The following is a 23,407-nucleotide window of genomic DNA, read 5'->3' as shown; positions in this document are numbered from 1 at the left end:
AAACTGAGGCTGGGTTTTTTTCCCCCTGAGACAGCCCATTCTTAAACACTTAGGAGGACACCACTGTATAGGCTTAAAATTTGTTACTGACAGGAATATATGATCAAAAAACATTTGGATCAGAAGAAAGATACTTCCTACATCAGAATAAACAGGAAGGAGAAAGAAGATGTAAATTTGGAGAGGACTATAAACTTGGTAATAGGCAAATGACTAAGTCTCAGGGAGCTTTTAGAGGGAGACAGAGGGGAGCACTTTAATTTTCGCAGTGGAAGTGCAAACCAAATCAGTAGCTACAAACGTGTGCTGGTCACGTGGGCTGCTTGCCAAACAGTTCTGGACTCTCTGCCATTACCCAGCTTTTTGGGCCCAATGTAGAATGATGCTTCCTAGCCACTCATGTTGGATGAGACATATGACTGTTTGGGTCCAGAAAAATGACGGGCTGTCACCTGTAGCCTGGAGCACTTCGTCGCCAGTACCACACCCTCCAGAATGCTCTTTCTGCCACAGAAATCAGCCAGTGGCTACGTGGGTCCCCGAGTTACTAATTTAATGGGCAGCGATTCTCTGCCAATCCACTAATGATACGAAGGGTGAATAAGAAATATTGCTGGGGGAACCACTGAGATTTGAGGGTTGTCTGTCACTATGGCATTATCTAGCCTACTATGACTGCTCCAGAAATCAGGAAATAAGCAGGAAGTCTAAGTACGAAGAAAAATGAAGTTATCAAGCCTGCATGTGGAAAAATGACCTTACTAGGAAAGCGCAATAGGATGGCCCCGCTTCTCAGAGTGCCTATCTGAGGTGTGTGATCATAAATTTAAAGTGACAAAGAGCAGAGTTATGTGGCACAGCACTATGAATTGCCATCGAGACTGTCAGGGATGCATTTAGGATTTATAGTTTCTATACCCATTTATCCCATTTGAAAAATAAAAAGAGAAATACCATACTTTCTGTTTATGCAGCTCATGCAGAGAGCAATGTAATCTAGTAAGCAACAATATTTATCACTAAACTGGTTATTCTCTGAGCAAGTCCCTGAGGCCTCAGTATACCCGAAGCACTTTTAACTAACAACAGTGGTTAAGAAGGAAATTTCTCCATACTTTCCTAACAATTCTGGGGTTTCTTTAAATAATCCTCAGTGTAAAATTTTAACAAAAAGTAAGATAATTCCCAAGAACTTTATTTGGGAACACACTCCCTGTGGGACTGAGAGAGGAGGAAGACTGGAGATAATACACACACACTTCCATCTATATCCACACACAGCTTGCAGCCACTGTTGAATATGCAGTGGGGCTGGAGACTGCAGAAGATGTATTTAACACAGGGGAATAATAACTCTAAGGACCTGGGAAATTCATATAACCATATGAGTATCACATGTAAATACCTTGACATTAAAAACAACATTCTAAAAATAAAACAGTAATAATGACATGGGAAAGTATCCACCACCACCACCACCACCACCCCCCCAGCCACCAAATTTTTTTCACTGATCTCTGTCTCTTTCCCCTCAGACCACATAGGCCTCTTTTCCCATAGGCCTCAAGGAGCCAGCATTCAGCACCTACCTTCAGGGCAGGTTTTTTCTCCCAAAATCTATACCTGCCAGGCCCTTCTCATCCTGCAAGCCACTCACTCAAGAATCCTTCCCTGAACTGCTCCCATCAAACAAGTATCCCCCATTATCATTCACCACACACTTCTCATTTATCTTTCACAGCACTTTTCAATCCATAACTACATATTTATTTAATAATCTCTCCTGCAAGACTAAATCTCCCAGAAGAAGGACATGGTAGCAGTTTTATTCTCCACTATATACCCAAGCCCTTGGCTGACTCGAATAGAAGTGTTCAAGACTTGTCTCTAAGAGTAAGAGGATAAAAAAAATCTAAGATTGAGAGAAAACAGATCAGTGAGGGTCTGGGCCAGGAGTAGGAAAGAAGGCTGATGACTGCAAAGATGCAGAAGAGATCTTTTGGGGATTTGGGAAATATTCTAAAACTACTGTGGTGATGGTTGCACAACTCTGCAAATTTACCAAAAATTACTGAATTGTATAATATTAAAATTATTTTATGATATGTAAGTTGTACATGTACTCAGCTTGATAAACTGTTTTTAAAAGATTGATATATTTGAATATATAAAATTTTAAACTTTTGCATAAGAAGAATTATAAAATAAAAAGGCAAACACTAATTGGAAAAAAACTATTTGCAATATACATGGCAAAAATGGGCTAAGTACTCTTAATAAAGAAATTTTCTAAATTTAAATACATGTACACATACATATATAATATGTATAAATATATATATCATTAGAGAAATTCACACATAAATTAATGGGGAAGGCTCTTAAATATAGAAAAAAATTAACTGCACTAAAATCAGAAAAAAATATAAATTAACGTAATTTGAATTAAATTAGATTTAATTTGGTTTACCTATGAAATTTGCAAAAAATAAAATTTTATTGTAGTAAAATTGTAGTACACATTCCTGATGAGGCAAAATCAAATATTCTGATAGTCTACAACTAGGAATGCAAATTATTGCAACCTTGCTTCTGGCCAGTTGGACAAAATTCACCAGAACCTAAATATGCTCATATCTTTCCATCCAGTTATCCTACTTCTAAGAATTTATCATAGGGAAATAATAAGAGAAATGTACCAAGATTATAAGGATATTTATCATACTATTCTTTATAAGAATTAAAAGCTGAAAATGACCAAAATGCCCAACAGGGGATTAGAGGTAAAATGGTATATCCATGTGATGAAATGCTAAAGTAACACAACTTTAGAAAAATTTCTGTACTGTTTTGTGGAAAACTTAAATAAAGTACTAATAAACAAGAGAGTTTATGACAGTTATCTCTGGGTGATGAACTTGGGCATAATTTTAATTTTCTTCTTTAGATATCTGCATATTTTTTATATTTGCCAAAGTAAATGTAAAATACTTTTTAAGTTAGAAACTAGAGAGAACATGTCGCATTCAAAAATTCTTAATTTTCATGACATTTCTTATATTTGCCAAAAGATTCTTTTTGATGACCCTGAATTTTCAAAATGTTTCTTTTTTTAAAAAAAAGATTTTATTTATTTATGCATGAGAGACACACAGAGAGAGAGAGAGAGAGAGAGGCACAGACACAGGCAGAGGGAGAAAGCAGGCTCCACGCAGGGAGCCCGACATGGGACTTGATCTCGGGTCTCCAGGATCATACCCTAGGCCGAACACAGCACTAAACTGCTGAGCCACTGGGCTGCCCTCAAAATGTCTCAATATAACTTCTGGCTCTAACTAAAATCTCATTTGGAATGCTGTTGAATTCTCTAGGAAATTATGACTTTAACACAATAAATACAAATGATAAGAACTGGCTGATTTAGTCAATCTCTTAAAAAAAAAAAAAAAAAAAGAAAGAAAAAAAGAAAAAAATCCAAGAGAAAATTCCCTATCCTAAATGCCCATTCTAATTATTTATCAAGTAATTAGACTAGTGCCTGACACATAAAAGTACCATGTAGTGTTTCTTAAATTTTCCTTTAAAGAGAACTATAAGTAACTCTGGAAAAGAGCTGAACATTAAATAATTGAATATTAATTCATTCTGGCAAACAAATAAGTTCTCTTTTCATTTTGGACAGGTACATATAAAACAGCAGATATCACACAAGAATTTGGAACAGCTGTTGGCAGGTTTTCAAATATGTCAGAATTTTTTTATTGTTGAATCCCATTAAAGTTTTGCCAGGGAGTATATATAGAGTCATTTAACTGTATTAATAATTGCCTGGTCACTTAATATATCTCTTGAGATCTATAAAAGATTTCATGATCTAAATGATGATTTTAATAAGCAGTTGGAAAGGTATTTTAGGTATAAACCACCAACATGCCAGGCCTTTATCAGTGGCTGAAAGATGTGGAATGCTACATTTTCTGGATAATAAGCTTTATTTTCCACCTGTTTTAAGCCATTATATAAAAATTCTACTGCTGGGCAGCCCGGGTGGCTCAGCGGTTTAGCGCTGCCTTCAGCCCAGGGCCTGATCCTGGGAATCCAGGATCAAGTCCCACATCAGGCTCCCTGCATGGAGCCTGCTTCTCCCTCTACCTGTGTCTCTGCCTCTCTCTCACTCTTTCTCTGTCTCTCATGAATAAATAAATAAAATCTTTAAAAAAAAATTCTACTGCTTGTCCTCTCATATCATGAAATTCTGAAAGAATTTCATCACAGAGGACAAACATGTTGCTATCTGATTAAGATACCAGTTTTACAGGAGGCTCACCTAAATGAAGCCAGTGGAACTCAAGCTTCAGTAGAATGAAATTAAATTCAAAATCTTCAGTGACTTGGGAAATGTACTTCATTTAAAAAGTGTTGTGATGTCAAAGGACTCTATTTCTCATCTAGCTGTTATCAGATTCTGCTGGTAACACTTTGCATTTTGCACTCCATAGAAATGTACACATTATCAATCATAATATTTGCTACATAATTTTTTCTTTTTTAAAAGATTTTATTTTGTTTATTTGAGAGAGAGTAAGAGAGAACACAGAGGAAGACAAAGAGGGAGAAGAAGATTTGCCACTGAGTAGGCAGCTGGATGCAAGGCTTGATCCCAGGACCCTGAGATCATGACCTGAGTTGAAGGCAGATGCTTAACCAACTGAGCCACCCAGGCATCCCTATATATAATTTTCATCATAACATGCTTATGACTTGGTAGCCATTCCAAGACAAATGGACTGGACACGTAACTGGCCCAACATCCTGCTGTGCTCCAAAAGTAGGCTCTCTTCTGAGGTCACTGCATTGGTCCTGCTATAGCTATCACAATGAATCTTGTGATAACCTGTGGTTTGCTACAAAGTGACCCAAGAGATTATTTGTTCATTCATTTACTCATTCAATAGTTCTTTCTTCTTCTTTTTTTTTTTAAAGTAGGCTCTATACCCATCGTGGAGCCCAATGCAGGGCTTGAACTCATGACCCTGAGATCTAGACCTGAGCTGAAATCAAGAGTTACACATATAACCAGCTGAGCCACCCAGGCACCCTAATTCAGTAGTCCATTTTTTTAATTTAAAACTTATTGCTCCCTACCAGATACTGCATAAAGTGCCATAAATACAATGATAAAAACAAGGTAGTTCCTGTTTTATAGCACCTCAGAGTTTAACAGTATAGATAAAAATAAAAAACAATAGCTAAAGAAAGAGTTATCACAACTGAAGTATGAAAATACTACTATGGGAGCAGGGAATAAACAAGCAGGAAGGGAACCTGGAAAATTCTCAGTTATTGAATACATATTTATTGAGCATATACTATTTGCAAAGCACGAGGTACTGGGAATACGAAGAGAACAAAACTTTGATAAGCTCTCCAGGAGCTCATATTTATTTATGTGGTATATAAATATTTAGTACATAGGGTTCACAATATACATAGTATTTTACACATTTATTATTGACTTATTTACTTAGCAAAATATATAGTCTTTTTAGATTGTGGTAAGTACCATGGAAAAAAAGAAATCCAAATTAAGTGGATGAGCCATGAATGTTGCTGTTTCTCACAGGCTGGTCAGAGAAGGCCTTGGTTAATAAGGTGACATCTGAGCAGAGGAATGCAAGAAATGAGGATACAAGCCCCACATATACCTAAGGGAAAGAGTGTTCAGGCTAGGGGAACATTAAGTTGCAAAGGCCTTGGGGGCAGCAGTGTGCTCCATTGATTCTCTGAAGAGCAAGAATGCAGTAGGTTCAGGAAGTGAGCTGAGAGAAGTGATCAGGAACCAGATCTTACTGTGCTTTGTGCATAAATGTAAGGTCCTACGGTTCTGCTCTGAACACAAAGGGAAGCTACCAAAGGGCTCTGAGCAAGAAAGTGTAATGAGCTGACTAGAGTTTTAGAAAGAGCACTGCTACAGATGCTGTGGGAAAACAGACAGGAAGCTTTGCAACCATCTGAGAAAGAGAAAATGGGAGCTCTGGTCCTGGCGTATACAACAGAGGAGATGGGAGGTGTTTGGATTTTTAATATATTCTGAAAGTAAAACAAGTGGCATTTCCTGGTATCTTCACAGAAGAGGTTGTATTTAAACAAGGTCTTCAAGGGTGAGTAGATACTCACCAGACAGAAAAGGGGATAAGGGTGCGCTCCACACCCAGGGAATACCAGGCACCGAGGCATGGAAGGATGAAAAGACACAGCAGAGCCAGCATGTAGCAAGAGACTCTGCATGACAGGGAGTCTAAGGTTGGACTCCATTGTTAGGCAATGGATAGAGATGAGACCAGAGAGGTAGTCTGGAGTCATATGGTCAGTGGCCTTAGAGGACATGTTGAGGAGGGTGTACTCTACCTTACAGGTAAGAGAACTGAGCAAAATTTAAGAAGCAAGGAGTGACAAGTCAGACATATTGATGGGAACACAACATTAATGCCACTGGAGAGGGCACAAGGAACCACACAGGAGAATAAGAAATCTGTGTTGGTGTAAAATGATATCTGAGGGCCTGATCAAGGACTGTGTTGGTGGAACTGGAAAAGAAGAAAGACCTTGAGGGATTATAAAGAGGTAGCCCTGCCAGAGCCCAGCACCTGAACAAGGGATTGAAGCAATGGGTGGAAGGTGAGGACAGCAAGATTTATGATTTAGTGAACAGGACAAAGTGGGGGTTGTTGCCTTTAGAGAAGAGAATGAACAGCAGAATCCTGGTAAAAATGGATCCTTACCAAAGTGTAAATCATAGTTTGTCACTTTTGTGGCTCCAAACCCTCTCACAGCTTCTCATGTCATTCAGAGTCACAGCCAACATTTTCAGCACAGATGGCAAGTTCCCATATCATCGGGCCATGGCTTTCTGCTCTCATCCCTTCTGTTCTCAACTCTCTCACTTCACACCAGGTATGCTGGCCTCAGGGGCTCCTCCTCAAATACACCTCAGGGACTCCACTATTCCCTGTGTCCAGAACATTCTTCCCACAAGCATCTGGCTTGCTCCTACACCTCCGTAAGGTCTTTGTTTAAATGTCACTTGGAGAGAGCCTTTTACAACCACCCTAATTTGCAATCTCCCACCCTACCGACCTTACAGTGCCCTCTTACTTTATGCCCCTACCCGTTTTCCCTTCCAACATTCATTTTTTTTTTTTGGTTTTCTTTTTCTTTCTGCTCCTTCCTCTACCCCTGCCTCATAAGAAATAAACTCAAAGAAGGAGGAACCTTCTGAGGGTTTTTACAACTTCATCTCTAATGCCTAAAACATTACCTGCACAGGGCAGGAGAGCTAAACACAGGTGTTCACTGCAGTCAGTAATGAATGAATATGGATCATGTTGGGTTAGATGCCCCTGAAAGACTTTTAGGCAGAGCCACCCAACAGGTAGTTGGAATTGGTAGCGCTGGAGGTCACAGGGGAAAGCAAGGTTTGAGAGAGATGTGTGGGATTGTGGGGATGAAAGCACAGCAATCCTAGAAGCACCAAAGAGATACAGTAGGATGATACTCAGAGTCAGATCCTGGAGTCAGACAGCCTGGACTCAAATCTGGGTCTTGACACTTCTTGCTCATTATAAGCCTTGAACAAAAATTTAAACCCTTCTGTGCTTCCCATTTTCTCATCTCTAAAATGGGATTAAAAAAAAATCTGCCTCAGAGGATGTAAATGAGCAAGATGTGGTAAGATGTAAATGAGCAAATACATGTAAAGCATGGAGAAGAGCAAGCAGTGCTAAAACCCAGTGCGTGGAAAGTACAATAACTGTAAGCAAGGGGCCATACTTAGGAGAGAGGCATTTTCTCAGGATAGGAGAGAGAGCATTCGTGTATCTGGAAGCCAGGATTTGTTTTTGGACTATCTAGTTCTTCATCTCTTTGTGCTCTGTGGTAAACCTACAGAAGTTCTCTCCAATTTCTACCTCGGGTTTGTTGTTGTTGCTTTGTTTCTTTTCTCCACGGTCTTATCAGAAAAAAACAAAAAAATGTCTCTGAAGGTGTTTTGAGTCTGAGCATGGTATTCTGGGAGGCATACAGCGTGGCAGAAAGAGCACGGGACTTTGGAGTCAGGTAAATGTGGGCTTGAACTCCACCTCTGCCGCTCAGATACAGAGCTTAGTCTGGATCTAAAGAGAAATTTCTAGAAGAGGAAGATATACTACCTACCTGAACCCTGAAGCCTGAAGAAGAGCAGTTGCTAGCTGAACGCACATTTGTGGCACAAATGCACAAGGGAGTTGTGAGGACTGAATGTAAGAACCACACCGTGAGGGTCAACATACATACCCAACAGGGAAGCTGCAAAAAGTCTTGCTTTTGTGACTGGCAGCTGGACTGGCATTGCTGTGGCCACAGCCTATTTAAAGGGACCTGATGTCAACTCTAAACTTTCTATTTATTCATGTCATTAAAAAAGTAATTTCACTCCGTCTTTTAAGAGAATAGATTTCCACTAAGGGTCTGTTGAAGCACTAACCCTTATTATAAGGTGTACTTAAAGTGATTAGATATTGGTATCAGGCTTGTTGTAGGTCTTGGAAAGATAAAAGAGCAGCCTTGATAGTTGTTGTTTGCCTCTGAGTTTCCTTTTATCCCCCGGTGTAGGGCTGGCTCTAAGCACAGCTGCTGATAACCTTTGTGTTTAATTCTTCATGTACTATTACTACTACTTGCACCATACCGAAGCCGTAAGACTCAGTAGCTGCTTTAAAAGAGTGTATGCAATCATGCACCAGATGGTTTCCATCTATGAAAACAGCAATAAGGATTTAAGAACTGATTGCATTTTGTAGGTTTGTTTTAAGGATCCTTTCAATAATTTTTATTTCTAATTATCAAAGAATACATGTTCATTTAAGACAACCTAGAAAACTAGAAAAGCTCAAAAGAGAATACCCTACCACACTGGCATATAACATTTCTGTATAAATGCTGCAAACATTTCCCAATGCCATCTTCCGGAGGAGGAGTGTATATGTATAAAAATAAAATTAAAAGCATATTAAACATTATCATATAACCTGCTTTTTTAAATTAACTAATATATGCATTAATTCACTCATCCATCCAAGCAAATTAATTAAATACCTACTAGGTGCCAGGCACTGTACAAAGTACAGGGGATGAGGGAGACGAGCATAAAAATAAAATCACTAGGGATCCCTGGGTGGCGCAGGGGTTTGGCGCCTGCCTTTGGCCCAGGGCGCGATCCTGGAGACCCGGGATCGAATCCCACGTCAGGCTCCTGGTGCATGGAGCCTGCTTCTCCCTCTGCCTGTGTCTCTGCCTCTCTCTCTCTCTGTGTGTGTGTGTGTGTGACTACCATAAGTAAATAAAAAAAATTAAAAAAAAATAAAATAAAATCACTGAAATAATAAAAGTACATACAAAGTACTACGATGCACACAAGAAGGAGCAGAGACAAGCCTCTATGCTGTAGAGGTGTCAGGGAACATCCTACAAGAGATGACACGTTACTAACAGGTAACAGAAGTTCACCAAGGAAGGGAGGAGGCAGGGCAGCAGAGGATGTAGCAAGAAGGCCCACATATGAGACTGCCGGGCTAGTCTGAGGCCCTGCCAAAGTCTAGTGTAGGTAACAAGATGAAAGAGTTGGGGAGATAAGGCTAGAAATGCAAGAGCCAGGCAAAAAGCAGCCACTGCTATGTTTGAAGCAGGGGGTTGACATGCTCAGATTTGTGTCTTGGTTAGAATATGTGCTATAGCTCTAAGGGTTAAGAAAGAAGGACAAAGAGGAAAAACTACAGCAATCCATAAAAGGACTGATCCAGTGAAAGACACTAAAGATCTAATGAGAATGGAGATGACAGATAACGTCCTGGAATGGATAGTGAACTGGAAGTCAAGAGACCTGGATTCCAGATGAGTAAACATCTTTCCTGTCTCCATTCTGCAGTTACTGAGAACTAGCCATATGCAAGTGCATGTCAGGTGCTAGAGAAACAAAGATGAGGGGGCCCAATTCTTATCCCCAAGAGCTTACATTCTAGTAGGAAAGAGTAGGTGAACATGTACTATTAGGGCCTGCCCAACATGCCTTCTTCTCTTTCTCTGGAAATAGGACTCCAATTTTCCTATGGAAAACCGTCCATCTCTGACTCATAGTCTATGCAGTTTGAGTGGAAATGGTGTAAATAGTCATATTTGAACCCAACTCCACAAGTAGGTGCATGAACGAGGCTCAGCAAATAGGAGCATCTCAGTACCCCCAACACAATGATTGGTTCAAGAATGGGTACAGAACTCTAACCGGACCAACAGGATCACTCCCAGGGAAATCAGAAGATGGAACCAGAAAAAAAGAAATGGCTATCTTCTTCTAAGATCCCATGCGCTTAAGACCACATACCTAGGCTAAAAGAGTCCACCTACACATGCTAGCAGGTAGAGCCCATCGAGCATAAAATCACACAGAGAGCCAAACCATTACACAGAGAAAAGCAGTGATCAGATGATACCTTTTGAGAAGCTGGATTCAGGCCATGTACTCCTAGACATCTAAATTAAGAAAGTCAATAAATTCCCTTTTGCTACAATGAGTTTGGGTTTTTATCACTTGTATTTGAAAGAATACTGACTACTTCAGCAATACTATGTAATAATCACAACAGAGGTATTTATAAGGTACAAGTAGCACAAAACACAGTGCAGTCAAGTCTACCTTTAGGTAAAGTAAGTCAAGGAGGTGATGTTTTTTTGGGTTTTTTTTGTTTGTTTTGTTTTTTAAGGAGGTGATGTTTAAGTGAAGTCTTGAAGAATTAGCCACCTGGCAACAAGGAAAGAGGCCAAAAGATATTCTATGCAGAAGAAACAGAATGAGCAAAAGCAAGGAAGTAGAAGAAAGCATGGAATGTTTGAGGAAGAAAAAAGCAGTCCACTGTGCTAAAGCAGAAACAGATCATGAAAGAACTGGTATGTTCTGTGGGTGATGAGGAGTCACTGGATGACCAAATCAGACCATTTCACTTCTCATTTAACCTCTCCAGACCACAGGTACTTCTTAGAGCAAATCAACACAAATTGATAAAAAAATTAAAAACTTACCTGCTGATAGAATTCATCATCCTTGGGGGTCAGATAAGGAAGCCAAGTATCTTCAAGCTCTTCAAGAAGCCTCAATTTCTGTTTAGAAATAATAATGATTATAGGTGACTGAATATAAAGTAAGTAGAATATAAAACAACCCCTTATTTTTCCAGTAATATCAAGAATAATTTAGCCAACCTGAATACATAAAAGATTTAGGGACAGAAATTAGCCAAACACATATTATAAAATATATTAAATTAATTACATATATTTAAATTATACATTGTATGAAGCATTAATTTAGAAATAATGACTTTTTTCACTCTCATATTCCATGAAACAATTTGATTCACCAAACTTGACATGTTTCTTTAACAGCAGGGTCTTCCTCATCACTGGAATCACCTTTTAGACATCTTATACAGTTTTCCAGAGCAAACCTTCCTGTCTACAAAATCTGCTGGAGACATAGCAGTTTCTGAATCCTTCTAAGACACTAACACTGGAAAAACCAAATCAAACCACAGTATCCATTTACAGAATGTCAGGATATTTGGAAGATTTATTCATCCTAAACATTTATTTGATATCATATCCACATATGTATTCCTTTTTAAATAATTTTTAAATTACTTACATCTCTAGAAAAATCACTAATTCTGTGTTAAGCATCTTTGTTTCTTTTCTTTTCTAATTTTATGAAGAAAAACGTTTTTAAGCATACACAGCAAGAATGGATAGTGAACTGGAATGTCTGAGGCCATTTCTGTGTCTTCCCAAATAGTAACATACTATTCAAAGTAATCAGGTGAGAACCTCAAATTATAAAGTACTTTATAAAGAACTGAATACATATAAGGTGACGCTCTCCTTCTAAGGGATTTTTTTCAAAGAATACCTATGTAATCTACAAACATGTGTCTGTGTGTGTGTGTGTGTGTGTGTGTGTGAGCCCACATGGCATATAAATGGCATTATGTGTGTGTATATATAGACACACATTTCGCATAGGAATTACCTATAACTACAGAAAATTTCTCGAAAAAAAAAAGAAGAGGTAGAAACAATTGATTTTTAAGTAAAACTGCAATAAAATGCATATTCAGGCTGTTATCAGCACCTTTATAAACTAGAAAATGGTATGCTGCACTGTGGGTCATTGTAGCCTTATTCCACAGGCGTGGCTTGGGAAACACAAACTGGAATTTAGCCCCCACCTGCTTCAATGGACAATGTCTTTATGCAGAGAACAACCTGCTCAACCAGACATGGGGACCCTATCACCCTCACTTGTCCAAGAAAAGCAGCCTTTTCTCAAAGACCCACCACAGAGTAGTCCAGAGAAAAAAACCTTTGGCCAGAACTTAAATCTCTCTGTATCTTTTTGCATATTATCCAAGGTAAATAAAGAAAAAAGAAATAAAAATACAGTAACCAGTTGATCTAAGAGAGGCAAAACCCTAAATATTACTCATACAAAATTCTGGTCTATTTCTTTAATGAAAGCTTTCTGCTTGGACTCTAGGTATTTTCTCATCTAAAACGATTAAGACTGGGACACCTGGATGGCTCAGCGGTTGAGCGTCTGCCTTCGGCCCAGGGCTTGATCCTGGAGTCCAGGAGGGAGTCCCACATCAGGCTCCCTGCAGGGAGCCTGTTTCTCCCTCTGCCTAGGTCTCTGCCTCTCTATCTCTCTCTCTCTGTGTCTCTCGTGAATAAATATATAAGATCTTTTTTTTTTATTGGAGTTCAATTTGCCAACATATATAAAATCTTAAAAAAAGAAAAAAACACATGATAAGACTGTCTTATTAGTTAAACCATTAATAGCTTTCCTTTATGAAGAATCTATAATACTAAAACGAACTATTAGTTTAGACAAATCATTGGTTAAGTGGCTCATGTGTTTTCGACATTGGCCATTATTTGGGAGCACAGAAAGAATTAATGATATTTCCATTCATATACTTACAAATTTACGTACTTCATCACAAATTTAATCAAAATCTATACCTCAATTGTCACTTCAACCTCAAGAAAGCCCACATTTTCCTATGAATCTTTTGCCAGTCCTTTTTATAGACAGAATACTTAAATGCTGGGAAAAAATTAAACACATTGTTAAAATTCTTGATTAATTCAAGTACAAATGATATCTCAACATTGATATGACTCTACCTTATAATAATAAATAAATACCACCTTAATATCTCTTCAGAAATCTTTAAATAAATAAATAAATAGATAGATATCACCTTAAGATCTCTTCAGGCAAGTCTATAAGGCTAATCTGTATATATGAAGGAACACAAATGTACACCTCTAAGAAATTAAATACTCTACCTTAATGAGATTAGATCAACAAGCATCAATGGAGGCTGAATTTCTATTTATAATTAATACTTTAGCTACAACATTTTAAAAACAACCATTTTCCAGCTCAACTGAAGTCCAGTGTATCAGGTATAAAAAAATTAGAATTTGAAAAGCTGTATCAAAAGCCTTAAATTCCACAGGAATGTTCCTACTACAGAGCAAGGAGAATATAAATGTTCTCCTTCCACTGGAAATTTTAATTCTGATACTGTAAGCATCATTGTATCTACATGACAGGAGAGAATGCAGATCCAGAAATCACTCCACTTAAGACCACACATATGTAATCTGTTCTGTGTATCAACATTCACAGCCTACAATTTTACCAACTAACTAATGAGATCAATTATAATCAATAATATTTATGAACTTAAAAAGAACTTTTGGTCATCCCCACCTTGGTGAAATCAATCAGGAATTAATATTAAATTGGTAGTTCATGAACTTCACATATTTCTTAAAAATTAAGATTGCTTTATAAAAAGACAAAGTCCCTCTAGAATGCATGACTATAGAGAAAAAGTCCTCTTATACTCAAGAATGCAAATTAGTACAATACTGATAGACAGCAACTGACAATCCTATCAAAATTTATTTATCTTTTTTAGATTTATTGATTTATTTTATGAGAGACATAGAGAGAGAAAGAGGCAGAGACACAGGAAGAGGGAGAAGCAGGCTCCATGCCGGGAGCCCAACACGGGACTCGATCATGGAACTCCAGGATCGTGCGCCCTGGGCCAAAGGAAGAGGGCCATAGGAGGGCCTGGGCCCTCCTATCAAAATTTAAATGCATTTGCCCATTGACTCAGAAATACTACTTCTAAGGATTGTTTTCTATGGATATACTTTACTTGCACCATGTTCAGAAGAACATACATGCAAGTTTACCCACTGGATCACTATCTGTAGAACAAAAACTTGGAAACATACTAGAACTACTTATTTGTACACTTTAAAAGAATGAGTAAAAAAAAAAAGAATGAGTATATTGGTATGTAAATTTTATCTCAACTAAACGAAGAGATTAGAAACAACACAAGTGTTTCCACACAGAGAACAGTTAAATAAACTATGGTACATCCACACAATGAGATACAATGCAACAGCAAACAAGAATGAGGAAGCTTCCCTGTTAGTGAAATAAAAAGTTCGCCAAAATATCTCAGGAAGTAAAAGGCAAGGACAAAATATCTGCTCATATGTGCATCCAGAACATATAAAAGATATGTGACAAATTACTGACATGGTTGCCTGCAGGCAGAGGTAGGAAATAACTAGACAGGGACATGGGTGAAACAAGACTATTCAAAATATTCTAGGTATATTGTTTTGATTCTAGAAGCGTGTAAACATACTGCCAATTCAACACATTACCTATTACTAACTCAAACATATTATCTACTAATTCTTAATGTAAAATTCATATAAAAATGCAGATGCCATGATATTTTACTTTGTTTTAGAAAATGTATGTTTTTGTGATATACAATAAAGTATTTGGGGGGAAACTATCATAGATCAGTACACTAAAGAATGTAGGGGGGTAAAAAACCAGAGCTCTGACAATTTCTTTGTGTCAAATGCCAAGTAGTTGGTAAACACACAAACATTAAAATGCACTCCTGAGTGGGGGTAGAAGGTGCTCGTGTTTGACTGTCAGATCTGGCTAACTGAGGCTCCTTGGCCTGATGTACAGATAAATCCACACAGCTGGGCCCTACTGCACACCAGTCAGCTCGCACACTTCCTTGCTGTCACACAGGTGTCAAATACATCAAGCTGCTCACAAATGCTGCACAAAAGCCAGAGAGTGCAAGACCCAAGCTCTCCCACCTGGTAGAAGGAGCACATGAAGGCCCTTCCATGAGGACTATGCCCCATTTCCAGACCTCTATCAAGGAAACAAAACACATACCTTAATGCCACTCAAAACCACAAAGGTTGAAGCTAGAGGTAGAACTTTCACCCTGAGCCTCTTGACTTGCTGTGAAAAGTTAAGCTATACCTGAGCTTGCAAATCTCATCAAAGAGAGACATGGTTTGCGAATCATACAGTAATTACATAAAAAAGATTAACCAGGTTATGACTCATAATACGCAGAGGTAGCTCACCTACAAATAAAGTATATTTTCTTCAGTCTCATCAGATTACATTGCTAACTACTCTTATCCTTTATCCATTTTTCATTTTCAACATAATTTTTAACCTATGAATCATATTTTGTCAGGTTCGATAAAAATCTAATTTTGTTCTTAGATACTTTTCAAGATGCAGTCCCAAGTAACAGCTTATGAATATTTAGTGTAAAAACAATCACCTGATCTTTGGAGGGTTTCAAGTAGTAAGTGGAAAAATTGACCTAGTCTTTAAGCAGGGCATTGAGAGAGTATGTAAAACCTCCCTGAGGAAGATACATCAAACTAACGCCACAAAGACGAGTAAAAACTAGCTAAGCCAAAAGTAGTATAAATAAATATTTCATATACCCATATGCCATATTTGCTTTTAATGAAAGGAAAAACAACGTACTTTAACCACTTTAAGAAACTTAGTATTCACTTTCCCCTGCTCGCTGAAAATAATGGCATGGCGAAAATAAAGAGAATTTGGAGGAAAGAGTAGAATTTGAGTCCAGACTCATCACTTCCCACATGTGGTACACCCAAATCGACCTCTCTGGATTTCAGTGTACTCATCTGTAAAAGACTGTTTCATAGAGTCTCACGAAGATGAAATAAAATCCGTTACAGTTTACTCATCTTTAAAACACTGTCATGTTTTGTGTGTTTTGAGAATGAAATAAAATCAGTTACATATATTAGTGCATTTTATAAATAATAACCTATTCAGATATTAAGGAAATGGCATTCAAATAGAGGGTGGGGTCTATATAACAAAGCATGAGCTAAGAAGCCAAAAGTTAGTTCTATTATCAGTCCTATCCATCTAGATATATGATTTGGAACTAGTCTCTTATCTCCATGTGACGTGTAATGAGTAACACATATAGAAATCTAAGAATAGTACCCTAGCACATAAAAAACCCTCAATATACTTTAGGAACCACTTATTATTTTTTCTCCCTTATTCTGGGAAATTAGTTTTATTTACTAGTTATGAATTATCTATAAAAGAATCTATGCATAACCCACCAAATTATACTTTATGCCATAAATTAATACTACATGAGAAATTCAGATATTAATTTACTTGGGTGAACTACAGCAGAAACATATAAAAGCTCTCCATAAAATTTTATATATATAAAATGCCTCAATTAGTTACACTGATAAAAATAAAAATTATTGTAAAATTTTAGAACAGATGAAGAAACAAAAACGCATCCAGTGATACAAGGTGACCGGCAAGAGATTATGTAGCTGGTCATGGGAAAATCTCAACTCATATTCTCATTTCCCAAGTACAAGGTCATTTCCACTATACTCCACCACTCCAATGAAGAAGCAACAGAAATTTTATCTTTTAACAACTGTTCAATTTTTACCTTAAAAAGTTAATATAGGTCCTTTCCAACTAGGGCCCGGCAGAATGGCAAAGAAGGGTGGCGAGAAGAAGGGCCATTCTGCCATCAACGAGGTAGTGACCAGAGAATACACCATCAACATTCACAAACGTATCCATGGAGTGGGTTTCAAGAAGCGTGCCCCTCGGGCACTCAAAGAGATCCGGAAATTTGCCATGAAGGAGATGGGAACTCCATATTTGCACATTGACACCAGGCTCAACAAAGCCATCTGGGCCAAAGGAATAAGGAATATTCCATATCGTATCCGTGTGTGGTTGTCCAGAAAACGTAACGAGGATGAAGATTCACCAAGCAAGCTCTACACGCTGGTTACCTACGTACCTGTCACCACTTTCAAAAATCTACAGACTGTTAATGTGGATGAGAACTAATCGCTGATTGTCAAATAAAGGTATAAAACTGCAAAAAAAAAAAAAAAAAAAAAAGTAAATATAGGGATCCCTGGGTGGCGCAGAGGTTTGGCGCCTGCCTTTGGCCCAGGGCGCGATCCTGGAGACCAGGGATTGAATCCCACATCGGGCTCCCGGTGCATGGAGCCTGCTTCTCCTTCTGCCTATGTCTCTGCCTCTCTGTCTTTCTCTCTCTGTGACTATCATAAATTTAAAAAAAAAAAAAAAAAGTAAATATAAATACAAAAATCTTAAATGATTTTAATTAAAAGCAATCCTATTTTTTAAATTTAACACATACACTTATACCACTAATTCTGGACACCCAAGTCTTGGCTGCTTGGTAGCTCTACAATGCTTTCAAGAAATTCTTTTAAGAAATTTACTTCACGGGGCAGCCCCGGTGGCGCAGCGGTTTAGAGCCACCTGCAGCCCGGGGTGTGATCCTGGAGACCAGGGATCGAGTCCCACATCGGGCTTCCTGCATGGAGCATGCTTCTCCCTCTGCCTGTGTCTCTGCCTCTCTCTCGCTCTCTCTGAATGAATGAATAAATAAATCTTTAAAAAAAAAAAAAGAAATTTACTTCACATTTCTTACTGTTTCCAATAATGGGAAACTACACTGTTGCAGACCACAAATTCAGCCAGAGTAAAAAAAATCTCATAATCCACAAAACATCAAGAAAAATTCTCAGTTTTTTACCTCAGTAGTAACACAAAAGTAGCCCTAGATTGTTGCTCCACTCTTTCTTAGAAATCTTAAACCAAGACTAAAAGGATTAAGGGGAGCCTGGGTGGCTCAGTAAATTAAGCATCTGCCTTTGGCTCGGGTCATGATTCCAGGGTCCTGGGATCAAGTTCCTCATCAGTCTAGCTGCTTCTCCCTCTGCCCCTCCCCCTGCTTATGCTCTCACGCTCTCTCTCTCTTTCTCTTTCTCTCTCAAATAAATAAAATCTTAAAAAAAAAAAGACTAAAATCATCAAATTGTTTCCAATTAAAAACTATAACCTTGGAAAGCAAGATAAGACTACAAGGCAAAGTAATGGAGAGAAAAATCAATCAATTGAAACTGGCTGCAAAATGGTACAAATAACAGAAGTACATTTTAAAAAGTAAGGGGACGTGGATTATTCAGTTAGTTAAGCATCTGACTCTTGATTTCGGGTCAGGCTGTGATACAGAGCCCTGCATCAGGCTCCATGCTCAATGCATATCTGCTTGAAGATACTCTCCACACCCTCTCCTGGTGCCCCTCATGCCCTGACAAATAAATAAGTCTTTTAAAAATAATAAATAAATAAAAATTAAAAAGTGACATTAACTGTGATTCATAAATTCAATAGATTGAATATGGTAAGTAGAGGAACAGAAGAAATAAAGAAAATTAAATCCTGCATCTAGACAAGAAAACCTCAATGGCTGAGATGAAATGCAAACAGGATAGGATTCAAGAGAGATTATACATCTTAGAAGAAAAGAACAGTGAACATGAAAACATATCAATGGAAATTATCCAAGAGGAAACACAGGTTAAAAAAAAACAAACAAAAAACATTAACAGAGCATTAGTGAGCTGTGAGAGGACTTTAACCACTGAAATGCATATAATTAGAGTCACCAAAGAATAAGAAAGGGAATGGGGAAAAAGAAAAAGAACTGACCAAAAATTTTCCAGATTTGATAAAACTATATAATTTTCCAAATTTGATGAAAACTATAAATCCACAGATTCAAGATAGATATTCACAGAACCACAAGCATGAAAAACATAAGGAAATAACACTAAAGCACAATATAATCAGGTTATTTAAAATCAATGAAAACAGAAAATCTTAAAAGCAGAGAAAAAGAAACAGTATATATATAAAAAAACAAATCATTACATAGTACACACACAGAAACAAATCATTACATGAAATATCGTGGAACAATGCTAGCCAGGAGACAGTGAAAAAATTTTTTCAAAGAACTGAGAAAAATATTTGTCAACTAGGTTTCTACACTAAGCCAAAATGTCTTTCAAAATCAAAGACAAAACAAACATGTTTGCAGTTACAGAAAAATAAAAATAATATCAGCAAAGCGTCACTGTAAGAAATGATAAAGAAAGACTTCCAAGCAGAAAAAAAGACACTAGGTAGAAACTGGAGTTTACACAAAGGAAGAAAGAAAATCAAAAATAGTAACTTCACTGGAAATATACAAGACTTTATCCTTACTATTTAAATCTTTATGAAAGATAGCTATTTAAAGCAAAAATAATAGTACATTGTGGGGTTTATTATGTACATAGAAGTGAAACACATTGCAACAATCCCATAATGGTCAAAGAGAAATGAAAGTATATTGTTATACGATTCTTAAATTACATTTGAAGTGCAATAGTACTACTTAAAGAAATATCCTAGATAAAGATAGATGCTAGAAACCCTAAAACATCCATAAAATAGTAACAAAGAGTTACAGGTAATAAAACAACGAGGGAGATAAAATAGAATTATGAAAAATCAATCCAAAAAGGGAGAAATGGAAAAAAAGAGAAGAGTAGATGGTAAAACAGTAGAATTAACCCCAACCACATAACAATCACATTACATATAAACAGTCTAAACAATTCAATTAAAAGGAAGAGACTACCAGATTACATTTTAAAAAACCAATATCCAATTATCTGCTGCCTATAACAAATCGACTTCAAATAAAGAAACAAATGGGTTAAAAGTTAAAGGATGGATACAATAATATGACTGTAGTTAATGCTATAAAACTATACACTCAAAAAAGGTTACAATACTAAATTTTATGTTACACATATTTTGTGACAATAAAAAGTGATTTAAGAAAGTAAGAGTGGAAAACAATATTTACCACAGTAGTACTAATCAAAAGGAAGTTCAAGAAGTTATATTGATACCAAATAAAATGAGTTTCAGAGCAAAGAATATTTTAAGAGGTAAAGTGAGTCATGCCATGATAAAGGAGTCAATTCATCAAGAGACCAGAGTAATCTTAAATATCTATGCAACTAACAACAGATCTACAAAATACATGCAGAGAAAACTGATAGAACAGCAAAAAGAAATAGAGGATTCCACAATTACAGTCAAAGGTTTAAATATTCTTCTCTCAGTAACTGGTGGAACAAACAGAACATTCAGAAAGAAGACTAGAACAACACTATAAACCAACTTAACCTAACTGATATTTATATAACTTAACCAAACAATGACAACACACACATTTGTCTCAAATGCACACAGAACATACTGCAAGATAGACATATCTAGATATCAATATATTTCTTAAAATTCAGATCATTAAAAATATGTTCACTGAGGGAGAATGATGTCAGAAACATAGTTGAGTAAGACATCACTCAACTGTATGCCCCCTCAACAAAAACAATTTGGTATCCATCCACAGACATAAGTGCCTTATGTGGGAGCTGTAGGATCCAGGACCATATATTAAGGGATCATGGAGGCGTCTCACCCACCTGGTAGCAACTAACAGGCATACAGACCTGGGTCCACTGCAGACCGCAAACTGGCCCATGAATAGGCTCCAGCCCTGTCTAAGCCAAGGTCCAGGAAGCCCTGAGGAACACTGACTTAGATGATTATCCATGGACTAGAGGGCCTTTTGGGAAGTATCAGAATCCAGTGGAGAAGCTCCAACACACCATGGGAGCAAGAAAAATCCATGACCAGACATGTTGGAAGAATAAGAGGAATGATTTGATGTTACCCATGTTACTTCTCCTACAAGGGGGCACAGGTCAGTGCACAGAGTACTCAGTACCCTTCTTAGCCCATGATTTCTCCTATGGTGAAAAGTGAAACTGTGTGAGTGAGCAGCCAGCTTCCACATCTGTATGGGATGCTGCCAAAGAGGACCATTTCTCTCTCATCCCACTAAGAGTACCAAGTTATGAGCTTTACAACTGGGGCATAGTGACTGGCTAGGAGAACAATAGCCAAGGCTTAAAACATACATATTAAAGGGACAAATATCCTATTAACCATACCATGGACTCCATTAGAAGGCCAACTCACAAGGGGTGGGTCACCCTACCCATTGGTCTGATCCTTCCAACTGGCCCACAGGCACCCAGTGCTCCACAGTTCTCACCCACAAACCCCCTTCTGCTGCAGGTAGGCAGTTGATGAAAGCAAGCTTTTTTAGACAGCTAGTGAGCAAGCACAGAAAACCATTTTGAATCTGTGGATCAAGGACAGACCACAAACCTGAGCATTTAACGGTGCCCTTGGAAAAGCAAAAGGCAAGTTATCAGTACTCAGTCGTGCTTTGCAGGACTGAGAGAAGACATATAAACTTAAGAATTCTGACACAAGAGGAAGCAGAAAGTGTAGAAGAGGGATATCCATATATTTGAGAAAGCCTCAAAATCCCTAGTAGGGCTGACAAAAGGGATTTCTCTCTGGAAGTCAGTCAGTAAAGACTGGAGGAGCCAGCAATGCAAAACTTTAAGGAATATGAAAAAAATCAGGGCATTGTGATACTATCAAAGAATTGTAATAATTTTCTGGTAACCAACTCTAAAGACATAGAGATCTGTGAATTGCCCAGTAAAGAATTCAAAATAGATGTTTTAAGAAAGCTCAATAAGCTATGAGAATACACAAAAAGACAACTGAATGAAATTAGGAAAACAATACATGAACAAAATTAGAAGTTAAACAAAGAGACAGAAATGATACAGAATCAAACACTGAATGAAATAAAAAATACAATAGACAGTACGAACAGCAGAATGGGTCAAGCAGAATTACTGGGAGTAATTCCATGTGAAGGAAAAAAACAGGACCTCTGAAATTACCCAAGTAAAGGAAAACAAGTAAAAAAAAAGTGAGGAAAACCTACGTGAACTATGAGATACCACCAAGAGAAGCAGAATATGAACTACTGGAGTCTAAGGAGGCAAAAAGAGAGAGAGGTAGAAAGCATATTCCAAAAAATAAAGTCTGAGAATTTCCCAAATCTGGGGAAGCATTTGGCAATCCAAATTCACGATGCCCTTACCATACTCAAACAGATTCAACTCAAAAAGTTCTAACTCAAGACACATTATAATAAAATTGTCAAAAATCAAAGACAAAGAGAAAATCTTAAAAGCAGCAAGAGAAGTTTGTCACCCACAAGGGAACTCTGATAAGGCTAGAGTGAATTTCTCGGCAGAAACCTCACACACCAAGAAAAAGTGGGATGATATACTCAAGGTGCTGGGGGGAAAAATGGCAACCAAAAGTACCAAAAATACTTTATCTAGCAAAGTTGTCCTTTAAAAATCAAGGAAAAATAAAGACTTTTTCAGATAAAATCTGACTTCAACCCTATTAGCTATGACTTACAAGAAATGCTAAATAAAAAATTCTCCAAGCTGAAATTAAAGGATACTATTTATTCCAAAGGATGAATATATATAACATACAGGTAAAGTACACAGTAAACTTCAGAACTCTATTAGAGTTATACTGTAATATTTATTTATTTTTATTTATTTTTTTATTTATTTATGATAGTCACACACAGAGAGAGAGAGAGGCAGAGACACAGGCAGAGGGAGAAGCAGGCTCCATGCACTGGGAGCCCGACGTGGGATTCGATCCCAGGTCTCCAGGATCACGCCCTGGGCCAAAGGCAGGCGCTAAACCGCTGCGCCACCCAGGGATCCCCAAGTGTAATATTGTGATGTGCTAACTAGTAAAAAAATTAAAGGACAAAAGCAAAAGCATTAAAGTAACTACAGCTATAATAATTTATTAATGTATATACAATATAAAAAGACATCAAAAACATAAAAGAGAAAGAATAAAAGGGCAGAGTTTATGGAGCATCCGGCTGGCTCAGTTGGTAGAGCACGTGACTCCTGATCTCAGGGTTGTGAGTTCAAGCCCCACAACGGTTGTGAAGATTAAAAATAAAATATTTAAAAAAATAATAAAGGATAGAGTTTTTGTATGCAGGTAGAGTTA

The 23,407-nt window shown here is 37.5% G+C and overlaps 2 protein-coding genes across 3 annotated transcripts in view; one reads left to right on the top strand and one right to left on the bottom strand.

Annotated features, from left to right (window-relative positions):
* The window catches only part of FTO (FTO alpha-ketoglutarate dependent dioxygenase), a 379,547-nt gene that overhangs the window by 260,158 nt on the left and 95,982 nt on the right, over nt 1-23,407 (bottom strand). For both annotated transcript variants that reach the window (XM_055332216.1, XM_055332217.1), the window contains exon 2: nt 11,110-11,187. In XM_055332216.1, coding sequence (XP_055188191.1) covers nt 11,110-11,187 — 78 coding nt within the window. The remainder of the gene's footprint in view (nt 1-11,109; nt 11,188-23,407) is intronic.
* Nucleotides 17,006-17,430, top strand: LOC129513846 (60S ribosomal protein L31-like). Its single transcript, XM_055332218.1, has one exon. It carries the CDS (start codon nt 17,024-17,026, stop codon nt 17,390-17,392), a length of 369 nt encoding a protein of 122 aa, XP_055188193.1. The 5' UTR covers nt 17,006-17,023; the 3' UTR covers nt 17,393-17,430.

Source organism: Nyctereutes procyonoides, unplaced genomic scaffold, assembly GCF_905146905.1.
Source record: "Nyctereutes procyonoides isolate TBG_1078 unplaced genomic scaffold, NYPRO_anot_genome, whole genome shotgun sequence".
Taxonomy (NCBI): domain Eukaryota; kingdom Metazoa; phylum Chordata; class Mammalia; order Carnivora; family Canidae; genus Nyctereutes; species Nyctereutes procyonoides.
Note: the sequence above shows the minus strand (reverse complement) of the source record. Positions and strands in the feature narration are given on the sequence as shown.